General features: G+C 33.9%; 1 protein-coding gene across 1 annotated transcript; it reads left to right on the top strand.

Moving 5' to 3' along the window:
* The first annotated feature begins 9,658 nt into the window (after positions 1-9,658).
* Positions 9,659-11,675, top strand: LOC114195040. Its single transcript, XM_028085437.1, has 3 exons — positions 9,659-10,202; positions 10,388-11,422; positions 11,569-11,675. The coding sequence occupies exons 1-3, from the start codon at positions 9,659-9,661 to the stop codon at positions 11,673-11,675; spliced, it is 1,686 nt and encodes a 561-aa protein (XP_027941238.1).
* Positions 11,676-13,186: the final 1,511 nt, after the last annotated feature.

The raw sequence follows: 13,186 nt of genomic DNA, 5'->3' as shown, positions 1-13,186 counted from the left end.
TAGGCATCAACAATAAAGTTTGTGACAATAGGAAAAAAAGTCTGCAACAATAAGAAAAGATGTTCTCAACAAATTGCAAATACAAGCAATGTATTCAATCATGACAAAATCCTTATTTCTTCTCACCTTTCTTGAGCTTAGCACCACTAAAATTTCTTTTTTGTGGTGTCTTTTGTAACATCCCGTCAGGATATTACGGATTTACATAATAACATAAGGAAAACATTAATTACTCGTCATTTAATAATACATCATTTTCCAAAAACGTGAGAAATTTAAAGCTTCATTGGATAAATAAAGTGTCCAAAATCCATAATTACCTATTGCTAACTCACTCTTTAATTCTCATTTCATCTCCTTAATCAAGTTTCTCCTCCAACTCCCACGATGTTTTAAATCAATCCTTTTCACTAGTTTATCAACACCATTACATGCCAAAAATTACCACAATACCCAACACGAACTCAGCACACCAAAAATCCCCAGAATGCTTCTAGGTGCTGCGTTGTCGCCTAGCGGCACGCTATAGCCCGCCAGGTGGTGCATCAGTCCTTGGAAAATTTCCAAGTTCTGTCACACCTACTAATCGCTTCCTTCATTCCCCTTTCTTATCACTTTGCCCACTTTTCTTTGTTTCCATAAAAAACTCAATAACGAAGCTACGATAACCAACTCTGTCTATTTTTTAGCACAATTTCATTACCTGATTACCATAGAGATACACGAATCATAAAAACCCCAGTTTGCCAAACCCTAAGAACCTATCTTCATTGTTCCATCCAATTGAGCAATCATTTAAATGAATTTAAAGGAATTTAGACCTCCAATCATACCCTAACAACTACAATTGGCTTTTCCTCCGAACAAAATCACAACAAAACGCAAAAACATCCAAATCGAGTCGAATTTAACTCGCGTCGCCTGGTGGTTGTTCATCACCGCTAGACAGTTCATCAAGAAACCCAGAAATCTGATTAAAATAACACGTGTCACCTGGCGGTTGGGAGCTTACCGTCAGGCGGTTCCTCTTCAGGAACCCAGAAACAGGTAAAATAGTATGTGTCGCCTGACAGCTAGGGACGTGCCGCCAAGCAGTTTCTGGAAATTTCCAAAAACACGAAAATTCAACAATTAAAGGGAACAGTCATGCATATTATACCATACAACATACAGTTCATGCTTAAACATAAACAGTTAACATGTAAAACTCCCATCACCTGGATTCCTTGCTTAAAGTGGATACTTGAGAGTTTCCTATGATCGCCAATGGCCTCCCATTGGCTTTCTCTCACAATTCAGCTCCTATACGTCAATCTCTCACACAATTCCTACTCTGAATTCTCTCTCAAATTGTTGCAGAACAATGGCAGACTCAAAAACCCTTCTCTCCCTCCCTTATTCCCTCTTTAATTGTACCTTAATTGGGGTTAATGGTTCCAAAACGAAATTGGCGTAATGCATGTGATAATTGTCATTCAATGGTTAATTATGGACTATTTTCCAGCCCCTCTTGGCTGCTACTTCAGTTAGGGTTTCCTTTAACCCTTCAAATTCAAGCGAAAACTTAATTTAGCAAAAATAAAGTTTAATTTGGATTCCCCAAGGTTTGAACCCGTAATCATGCCAATGCTAAAACAATGTTCAAACCATTCAACAAACTCATATTTCATAATGACTAATATAATTCAATGAATACATCATTCTTCAATCATGATCAACATATATTTAAATATAATAATAAATAAATAATGCACAAATGGCATACTTAGGACTCAAACCCAAGTCCTTTCACACAATCAAAGTATTCTCAACCACTTAAGTTAATATTTTTCCACGTTATACAAGTTAGAATTTAATGTCATAAATGCTCCCACTACCCGCATTTATTAATTAATTATTTATTTAATTAATTAAATTTCGTGGGTCTTACATTTTTACTTTCAACTTATTCAATGTTTGTAAAAAAAATATGATTAAGAATTAATAGGCTTATATCATCTTGAAAATCAAATTGAATGTACTGTGTATTAAATTATTATTGAAAGAAAAGAAAAAAAATCTTTAACCTTCAGAACTGATTCAATTGGATAACTTTCTTCAAGGCTTGGATCCACTAATTTGTGAATACCTTTTAAAGGATTACCCTGTGAATTCAACACATAAACTAAAATCAACAAAAAAGTTTGTCTGTTTAAATCTTCATGACTTAACCCCTAACACACATCAAGCAATATATTTAATACACACATCAAGCAATATATTAATCTCAATCTCAACAGGAAAATACACTAAAAATATGAACAATACAGGGAAGGGAAATGATTAAATATATATGAATCATGTCTTGAAGTATGAACAATACTGGCAAAGGAAAATGATTAACTAAAACATGAATAAATGAATAATAAGGGAAGGGGAAAACATGCAGAAACAAGACATATTACTATAAGATGTAAAGAAACAAATAAAAATCATGTTAGATTGATTCCTTTGAGCTTTTTCCTCCTTTCGCTTTTTCTTCCTATGAGAGTTGATTTTGTGCTAAATTTGGAGAGAAAAAATGAAACAAATTTACAAGGATGCATATATTTACAATAAGCGAATAATGACCTAAAATGATGTTGAATAAAAACATGCCTTCATATCTCTTTCATTTAAATTTAGATTTCACATGCTAGAAAAATCTGGAATTGCTGCTATTGGAAAGCATGTCTACAGCTGAGCCAAAAATGTTTTAAAACCAGTAAACATTTTAGTTTTGATGGCTTCCCCTTGTTCTTGTAATTTTACTTGCATCTCCTCTTGTATATGTACTCTAGCATTCCTTTTTACTTTATCTATTATTTTCGGGATTTTAATTGTAGACTTAGTTCCCCATAAATTTGTAGGTACAACCCCTTTTCCATATGTGCGTAAAAAGCCAAGACTTGGGAAAATAGATCATCTTGAGTTGTGCTTTCCTCTACTTTAGGGTGTAAAGTAATGGCATCCTCAAGCTCTGACTGAAAATCAAAGCACATCTACTTAATTTGAAAGAATTATAATTGTCAAACAAAATTAAGGATAAATGATAGAGATGTTCATACAACAATTGTACTTGTTCCATACTTTATCTTATTTCCATCCTTTGGCTTATATTTCAAAAAGAATATTTCTACACAGGAGGGATCTTTAGCATCAACATTCTTTATCCTCTATTGAAATAAAATATGTAAGATTAGTTCAACCAATATTCTTACAAAAGCATAAGAAAAATGGTCCTTAACTAGTTTTCTTACCTCTTCTTCACAAATTTTTGCATAAGTTTTTTATCCTGTGGTATGGACAAATGTATACTTTGCTCTGCTAATTTTATTCTTCTCACTACGTTCCTTTAAAATAAAAACACCACATGAGCAAAGGAAAAATTTAATCACAAAGTAACAAAGTAACCTAGCCAAAAGGTAGAAAAAAGATCAAATTTGTACAATTCAACATCTAATTAATATGAGAATCAGCATCCAATACCAACAAACAAAACAAAATAGCACCTTTATCGCATAGGGAGGAAATAACATAGCTAAAAATAAACTATAAATTACTATTACCTTAGCCATGTTAGATTTCCACAACTTAAAAAGTATTTTCCACTGTGCAAGTGGAATAATGGATGGTTGATTCTTTAAATTGTACTCCTCCTTCATGTTTGGCTTAAAGAACTCATATTTCAAGCGACATTTGTGAGTCCTCCAACTTGAACCAATACTTTGCAACACCCACTTTTTTACCACATTCTTCTATATTAAACTTTGACTACACCAAAACATATTTGAATTAACATTATATCAATTCCGAAATAACTTGTGTGTTCAAAATAAAACCATAAAGTTACTCCAAATGGAAATAAACAACATTCAAAAAGTCCAAAGTTCAAACCCTATTTTGACTATCCCACAAAGTCACAAGAATTGATTTAATAGCATTCTACAAATACTAATATCTAATAGCATTGTGAGAATTTACTTGATTTCGCTTTATGTGGTTGTAGGGTATAACAAAAAGAACATGACAACATAATTCCCATGGTAGAATTCGTCTAAAGCACAAAAAATTACAAAGACAAAAGTCACACAAGTTGTATAGATGTGAGTTGTATAGCTCTTAACACTAATATATTGGCATTTAGTTTTCAATATTGGTCCAAAATCAGTTTAGAAAGAAATAGAAAGCATATATCAATGATAAGAAAAAAAAATGATACCTTGACTATTTGCCACATATCCTCTCCCAATTATCTTTCAACTCTCTCCAAGGTGTGTATGTCAAAGGAGCAATGTTTGCATTCCTAGCCAATGTTCCCAAATATATTGACCAATAGGTTGGCCAAGAATATTTAGTCTAACTTGAATGCGATCTTCATGACTCAAACCATGAGTCTTAAGACACTTTGTTGGACCCCATTTTCTTCTTGATAATAAGACTTGTTATAATAAATGACAAAAGAATAATCTTGTTTTTACACTATAGCAAAAATGACTTTAGGCAATGCACAAAAAACCATGGCCAAAAGCAAAAAATTCGTGGCCTTAACATTACACAACGAATTGGCAACAAATTTATAGTCGTTGCATAGGTGGTCGTGGCCTATACTAGAGGTAATGGTTTTTTATCGTTTAGGCCAGGAAATGCAAAAATTGTTGCCTAATATGCAACAATTTAGAAAACCGTTGCCTATTATGCAACAGTTCAAAAATGTTGCCTAAGGTATTCCAATACATAATAGTCTCCATGCCAGTATAATGCAACAATTTTTTTTCATGTTGCTTATTTCTATAAGCCACATTTTTTTCATGTTGCTTAAACAAAATATATTTGTTTAAACAAGGCTTATAAAAAGGGAGTGATGAAAAATAATTTTAAAATAAAAATTTTATTTTATTTATACATTTAGATAATGCTATTTTAAATGAGATATAATAGTTTTATTTGAAGAGTAACAATTAAAATAGATTTATCCTACTAAAATAGTTGAAATAAAATAAATTAAATAAGACTTCTAATATATAATGGAATTGAAAATTTCCATATATTGCAAACTTATATTGTAATGTTGTCTTCAGCTCCATAAGTAAAAATGTCTACAACTAAATAAAAAGTATGTTCTCTAAAATTAAAAAAAAAAGTACAATTTATCTTAACTGCACTATTCTTCTTCATCTTGATCTTCATATAACATTTAGATTTTTTATCATTCTTTTTCCTCTTGATCTTCACCAATATCCTGTAACAAAAAGAAAATAAAAAGTTCAACTTATCCCTTATCTAAATCCCAACTAGTAAAACAATAATAACACAAGTCCTAACTAGTAAAACAATATATAATGTAGAGAACTTCCACTCCTCATTAGGCTTTCACTATATATATACAATGAAACTTACCTAATTACAATTATATTACAATTTCTTAGTTTGGATATCTAAACCAAAAACAAGTACACAAGTTAAATTATATTTATCTTTGTTTCCAAGGAGATAGTGAATCAACCATGCATGAAGTTTCAAAATTTCAAAATGGCAATAAAGCCTATAACACAATTATTGAAAACTTACCATACATGTTTAAACATTCAGTAGGTGATTTTTCACTATCAATGTACTTTATGGATGAATATACTAGTTGGTTTTTCTCTTACAGTAGCAAAGAAGAAATAATCAAATTAATAGAATAAAGGCTTGACTCAAAATAATATTTTCATGTTAAGCTTCTAGAAGCAAAGCCTGGGTTTGTTTATTGCCTAACTATTTATGAAGTAATTAAGTAGTTTGGTATGCAACATGATATTACAACTATCAAAGCCTTTCTGGTTTAAGTGTAGTGAGATGAAGTATATCCCATTAGTGAGTAAAACAGCGAAAGTAAAACTTCTTGATCTAGAAACAAAATAAATAAATGATAACCCAGACTCATAATTTAGAATATCTTGCAAATATAGAAATTTCAACAATCACAACCTTTTTAACAATTACATTGTCATGTATTATTACTTAACATTGCAAAAAGGGCAAGTTCCAACATTCTGAATACTACCAAGATAAGTAGGATAATTTAATTTGACAAGTTAAGAATTGTTTAATAGAAAAATAATGTAGTTCAAAGACCTTGAACAATATAAGGTCTTTCTATAGGCAAGTATGCAACTTTCCATGTCTATTAACTACCATTTGGAAAAGGCCTGGATACTCACCCCACAGTTGAGGAGAACTGATTTGGTTACTACTCCATCAATCCCTTCATTGTTAACCTGCATTGTACAATCAAGAAATCAGAATTCATGAGATTCCCTCTAAAGCAATGAAGAAAATTTATCAAGACTCAATAACTAGATATGAATGAAAATTTTCAAGTTGGTAATAAGAAAATGAATCTTACTTAATACATCATGGAACTTCTATTTACTAGGTTATGACAAACCTGCTAGAACTGGTCTTGACAACTACTAGCAATAGGTTAATTCAGTCCTTGGTATCCAATCTTCCTATAACAGGGTCAACAAACTATAGAAATCAACAAATTTAAGAAAGCTTATATAAAGGAGATTATAAAAATAATATAGAAATGTGTACATAGAACTTAAAAATGTTAAAATGTACTAGTTTTGTGACTTTTATTGAGAATGGAGAACAACCAACACTCAAGGAAAATTGTACTTATGGGTCCAAGAAGGAATTAGAAAAAGGATTAAATTGACCAATGTGCACCTCCCAACTGACACCCTTTAATGAATAATGTGCAACTACATTTAAAAGTATCGAGTATACAAACAGACCATCTCATTTGGCAAGTTAGAGAGCAAATATTTATAAATTATATCGACATTATAAGGGTGAAACATTAAAATTTTGGTTTGTAACAGGTAGCTCTTTTTAGATATATGACTAGATAATAACTAGATAATAACAACCTTAACTAGTAGTTTCTAATATCAAATGATCATATACTACAAGAGCAAAGAAGGCAACGCAAGTATTTGTGCCAAAAACTAAGTTTTCTGTGTAACATTCACTAACACAAAAAAGCCCTTTAACGTCACCCCAATAACGTATGCCTAAAAAAAGCCCAACGTTAAAAATGATCGGTGGCATTTTTGTAAATAACGAGACCTTTTTAACGTCTGACGTGGAGCGGGCAGACGTCACTTAACGTCTATTAAAAGATACCTCGACGTCACTCAAAAAAGGACATCGGACCCCAGCGTGACAGATGTCCTTTGGCGACAGACCAGGACGCGCCAGATGTCCCTTTACGTCGGACCAGGACGCGTCAGACGTCACTTAACGTCGGATACCACACCCCTGACGTTAAGTTTTGGTTTATCTCTGTGCGAAACGCAGAAACCCTCGCGTTGTTCATCGTTTCCGCGAGAGTTCCCGCCGGTGACGCCACTTCCGACCCCCTCTAGGTGAGTTTCGAAAGGTTTTCACCATCAAACTTGTTGGGGTTTGATTATGGGTTGATTTTACGCGTTTTGAATCGATTATTTTTCGTTTTCATCCCCGTTTGCAGCGTTTTGAGATTCGTCCCACTTGCTCTTCGTTCCCATTTGGCCAACAGTGTGCGGAGACCCTAGACTCCCTCTCAAAGTTCGTCTTTCAATTAGAAGAGGTTAGTTTTTCATTGTATGTATATATTTGTTCATTGTATGTATAGAATTACTTGTATTTTTTTATAAATGTCATTATAGTTTTAGTCTTAGACTATTTTTTTTGTTAATTTTTTGGCCTATTTTTTTTATTTAAAATTTTATAATAATATTTGTAAAATTACGAAATAAAATTATATTTATTATTAGATATATGCATGTTTAAATAATTCTCATTGCATTTTATTTTTGAATATTATTGTTGCAGTGTTATTTTATATATGTAGATTTATTATACTTATAGTATACAGTGAGCGAAACTTAGTTCCCGTTTGAGATTTAGTACAAATGATTAAATTTTTAATTGTTTGTATTAAATCTTGAATTGTCCGATTGGACAGTTTGAAAAAATTATTTTTCATAATTTGCTACAATGTGTACATTGAGGTTTACGCATAAATTTCATAAAATTTCAATTGAGGCTAATTTGTGTTGTTCTCTGGATGCATACTTGATTGTGATCATGATTAATCACTTTCATCTCGTGTACTTCAGAGACCAATGCGAAATGTTGTCGAAATTTTGTGAAATTTATGATGTTTGACTTATTTGTATATGTGTTAGCAAATTATGAAAAATAATTTTTTCGAATGGATAAGGCCTCACCTTGTGAGAGTTAAAAGTTTGAGATTGATTGAGTTTTTTACGAACATAGTATGGATCGAAGCTGGATGAATGAGCGTCGCATAAGTGAAGAGTATGAAAATGGGGTTTCTGAGTTTTTGCAATATGTTCAAGAACACACAATCTCAAGTAACGGGACATATTTTTGTCCTTGTGTTCATTGTCTTAATCAAATACGTCATAACTTGGGAACAATGTGTGATCATCTATTCATCTTTGGTATAATGAGAAGTTAGACACTTTGGACATGGCATGGAGAAGTATTAGACAAGCCTACAACGTCAAGAGGAACAAATTATGTAGACGACTCGATGAATGATCATTTAGAAGATATGGTACGTGATGTTGGGGAGGAGAATTTTGGAAAAGTTCATTTATATGATTCTCTTAACTCCGATTCAGAGGAAGAATTGTACCCAGGATGCACTAACTTTACGCGACTGTCAGCAACTTTGAAATTATTCAGTTTAAAAGCAAGGCATGGATGGACGGATACAAGTTTCACAGAATTGTTGGAGTTGTTAAAGGAGATGCTTCCAAAAAATAACACGTTACCTATCCGTAATTATGAGGCGAAAAAAGTTTTATGTCCAATGGGTTTGGAATATCAAAAGATACATGCATGCCCAACATATGGTTTATCGCGGTTTAAAAAGAAAGTTGATGGAAATAGTGGCGATGAAGACAAAGATGGTCCACCTGCTAAGGTGATGTGGTACCTTCCTATAATAACTAGATTCAAACGACTATTTTCCATTAAAGAAGATGCAAAAAACCCGAAATGGCACGTTGATGGAAGAAAGTGTGATAATCTTCTTCGACACCCAGCTGATTCTCCACAATGGAAGAAGATTGATGAAACATTTCCAGAATTTGGTGTTGAGCCAAGAAACTTAAGACTTGGACTTGCTACAGATGGTATGAATCCTTATGGGAACTTAAGTAGCAAACATAGTTCATGGCCAGTTTTGCTGATGATTTACAAATTATCTCCTTTTTTGTGCATGAAGAGAAAATATATGATGTTGTCTATGATGATATCGGGTCCTAGACAACCTGGAAAAGACATTGATGTGTACCTAAAGCCGTTGATTGATGATTTGAAACTGTTATGGGAAGAAGGTGTCGATGTGTATGATTTATATTCTCAAGAATTGTTTTGTTTGCGTGCAATGTTGTTTTGCACCATAAATGATTTTCCTGCATATGGAAACTTGAGCGATTACAGTGTTAAAGGTCATTTTGCATGTCTCATTTGTAAAAAAAACACGAGTTATATTCAATTGAAGCACAGTTAGAAAATTGTGTACACAAGACATCGAAAGTTCCTTCCTCGAAATCATTCTTATCGTAGAATGAAAAAAGCATTTAATGGAAGTTCTGAGGATGAAGTTGTAGCGAGACCCCGCAATGGTGAAGAAATATACAACCAAGTGGAAAACATTGACATTGTGTTTGGGAAACATCCAAAGAAAAAAACCACGGAGATAAGCATTAGGAAGAAACGATCAATCTTCTTTAATCTTCCATATTGGTGTAAACTTGATGTACAACATTGTATAGACGTGATGCACGTTGAAAAAAATGTATGTGATAGCGTCATCGCGACTTTACTAAATGTAAAAGGAAAGACTAAAGATGGAGTTAAACCACGTCAAGATTTGGCTGAAATGGGCATCCGTTCTGAGTTGCATGCACAATCAATTAGAAAAGAGAAGCAATTTTTTTGTGAGTGTTTAAGAAGTGTGAAGGTTCCCCAAGGTTACTCTTCAAATATTAGTAGCCTTGTTTTTATGCAAGATTTAAAGTTAGTCGGTTTAAAGTCTCACGATTGTCATGTGTTGATGCAACAACTTTTACTAGTAGCTTTTCGAGCCATCTTACCTACTTTTGTCAGAGGTATTCTAACATGTTTGTGTATGTTCTTCAATGTCATATGCAAGAAAGTTATTGACCCTCGAGTGTTAGACGATTTAGAAAATGAGGCCATTAGGCTATTATGTCAATTGGAAATGTATTTTCCACCTTCATTTTTTGATATCATGGTTCATTTGATAGTTCATCTTGTGAGGGAAATTTGATAGTTCATCTTGTGAGGGAAATTCGATTATGTGGGCCAGTTTTCTTGAGATTGATGTACCCAGTGGAAAGATACATGAAGATCTTAAAGGGATATGTCAAGAATCAATATCGACCAGAAGCTTCAATTATAAAGCGGTACATTGCAGAAGAAGCCATTGAATTCTGCTCAAGTTATATGCCAAGTTGTGAACCAATTGGAGTTCCTAAGACTAGACATGAAGGTAAATGTGAAGGTAAGGGTGTGTGTGGAGTGAAGATTCAAAGTGTTAGTAGAAAATTAGTTGATCAAGCCCATTTGTACATCTTAAACAACACTGTAGAGGTCATTCCTTACATTACGCAACACATTGATGAAACGAAATCAGCACATCCACGAATGAGTGAAAAATGGGCACTTAATGAACATAACAAAACATTCTTATCATGGTTTAAGAAAAAGGTTTACACGACTCCAACTGTTTCTGAAACTCTATTGAGGCTAGCTCGTGGATCGAACAATGATGTCATTACATATGGCGGGTACTACATAAATAATCATTGTTTCTATTCAAAGATGGAAGACGACAAAAGTAGAGTTCAAAATAGTGGGGTTACACTTCAAGCTGAATCTGTACATTTTGTCAGTTCTAAGGACAAGAATCCAATTACAGCATCCATGAGTTACTTTGGAATAATACACGAAATATGGGAAGTTGATTATGTGACTTTTAGAGTGCCAGTTTTCAAATGTAAATGGGTTGATAGTAATTCGGGTGTTGGCACAGATGACTTTGGCTTTACTTTGGTGGATCTTAACAAGATGAGTGATACAAATGAACCATTTATTATGGCTAGTCAAGCAAGACAAATTTTTTATGTCATTGATCTAGCCAATCAGAAATTGTCAGTTGTATTAGAAGGAAGAAACATGCACGTAAATGATGATGAAGATTGTCTAGACATACTTGAGACAACGTCTTTCTCATCAAGAACCATTCAAGACAAAGTTGATGATGTAATTGATGACATTCATGTTATTCGAAGTGATCACAATGAAGGCATATGGGAGAACACAATTTCTTGATAGGTGTTTATTTAATAATATTGTCACATTTATAATTTTTTATTTTTCTTGCTATTTTAATATAATAGAGGTTAATTGAGTATATTTTCAGTGTTAACATTTCCTAATGATATGTTTTAGGTATGACAAGCTCCGAATCAGACCAGGAGGGACCTGGTAGATCTGTGACTCAATTGCCGGATGTCACAAACCGACGAGAGAGGATGCCGGTCCACATTGATCCTTGATCAGGTGAACCCAGTGGCCATTGGGAAAAAAAGTACCGTAGCTACATAGGAATGTTGGCCAAAACAAAAGTTTCTATTGCTATTGCATGTTGGTATGACGTCGCGGAGGTCGAGAAGAACCTCCTATGGCAGGATCTTGTGGTATGTTTACTTAAACCAACTATAGTATTTTTTTATGTTACTGTTAACATAACATATTTTATGTTTTAAACAGCACAAATTTGAGATTACTCTGAACACTGAGCGAATTAGAAAGAAAGTTTTATCTCACATAGCCACCAGATGGAGGGACTTCAAGGCAAGGCTCACATGTTTATATGTGTTTGGAGATAGACAACATGACACTCCTTGTGAGAAGTACAAAATCTCTGAGGAGGAGTGGATGCAATTTCGTGCTTGTAGAGAGTCTGGAGACTGGCAGGTTTGTTTGTTAAATTTGTTTGTAGTGACACTAGTCATACATTTGTGTATTAAAACTATTAAATAGTTATTTGTGACAGGAAAAAAGGACAGCAGCCCAACAAAGACAAAGGCTTAATGATACACCACACGTACTCTTTCGAAGTGGTTATGCGTTATTGGAGAAAAAATTGAAAAAGTCTCGTGCACAGTCTCTGGGACTTGAGTCCCCTGACCTAGTGGATGCAATTCCTAGGTACGAGATGTGGAAGGCTGCTCGAACTAAGTCCGATGGGCAAATGACATCACAATTAGCTCAAATCATATCTCAAAAAATAGTAAGTACAAACCTTATTTGACTATCATAGTTCATATGTTTCTTCTTTTGATTAAACTTTCTTTTGTGGTGTAGGATAAATTAATTGAGCAAGAGACTCAAGGTTCGTTTGTTGGCCATGGTCGGGACGATATACTCACAACGGCAATTGGAAGGCCAGAGCACCCAGGACGTGTGCGTGGTGTTGGAGGTGCCATTGGTCTTCGAGATTACTTTGGTCCTCCACAAAGAAGTAATGAATCGTTGAGTCAAGAGGCCTTGAGGAAGATGGAGCAACAAATGGAGGAAAGATTCAACCAACGCATGGGAATCATGGAGCAACATTTTATGGAACAACATCAACAACAACAACAAATACAAAGAACACTTGAAGAAAAGCTTCAGTCCATGCAGCAACAGAACATGGAATTACCCACTCAAGCTCCAACAGGACAACGTGTGAGTACAAAAGGCTCATGCTCTGGTATAGATCATACTGACTACATAAGTCAGTATGAGCTATTGATTGATGAAGACCCCCGCGCGTAGTGGCCATAGGACGATAACTTCAAGGTGGGGAGACTATCCATGATGTTCCTCTATTGCCCTATATGCGCGTGTGATGATTGATGAAGTTCGAGATCCCCATGCTTAAGTGCCTATGCCAACTTTAGAAATCCAATTTGTTGGGGAAGCTTTAGGCACATTTATTGCTTGGCCTAAAGCATTGATCATGCCATACTTTAGCCCACAAAAGGTATTATGACATCATGCTTTTAGTAGTTCAATCTTACAA

Source organism: Vigna unguiculata, chromosome 8 (assembly GCF_004118075.2).
Source record: "Vigna unguiculata cultivar IT97K-499-35 chromosome 8, ASM411807v1, whole genome shotgun sequence".
Lineage (NCBI taxonomy): Eukaryota > Viridiplantae > Streptophyta > Magnoliopsida > Fabales > Fabaceae > Vigna > Vigna unguiculata.
Note: the sequence above shows the minus strand (reverse complement) of the source record. Positions and strands in the feature narration are given on the sequence as shown.

Excerpts from the sequence above, each read along its gene's own strand:
- LOC114195040 (XM_028085437.1), top strand. The coding sequence starts at position 9,659 with ATGAAAAAAGCATTTAATGGAAGTTCTGAGGATGAAGTTGTAGCGAGA. Across the intron at positions 10,203-10,387 it reads CTTACCTACTTTTGTCAGAG|TTCATCTTGTGAGGGAAATT; the intron begins GTATTCTAACAT and ends GAAATTTGATAG. Across the intron at positions 11,423-11,568 it reads TCGAAGTGATCACAATGAAG|GTATGACAAGCTCCGAATCA; the intron begins GCATATGGGAGA and ends GATATGTTTTAG.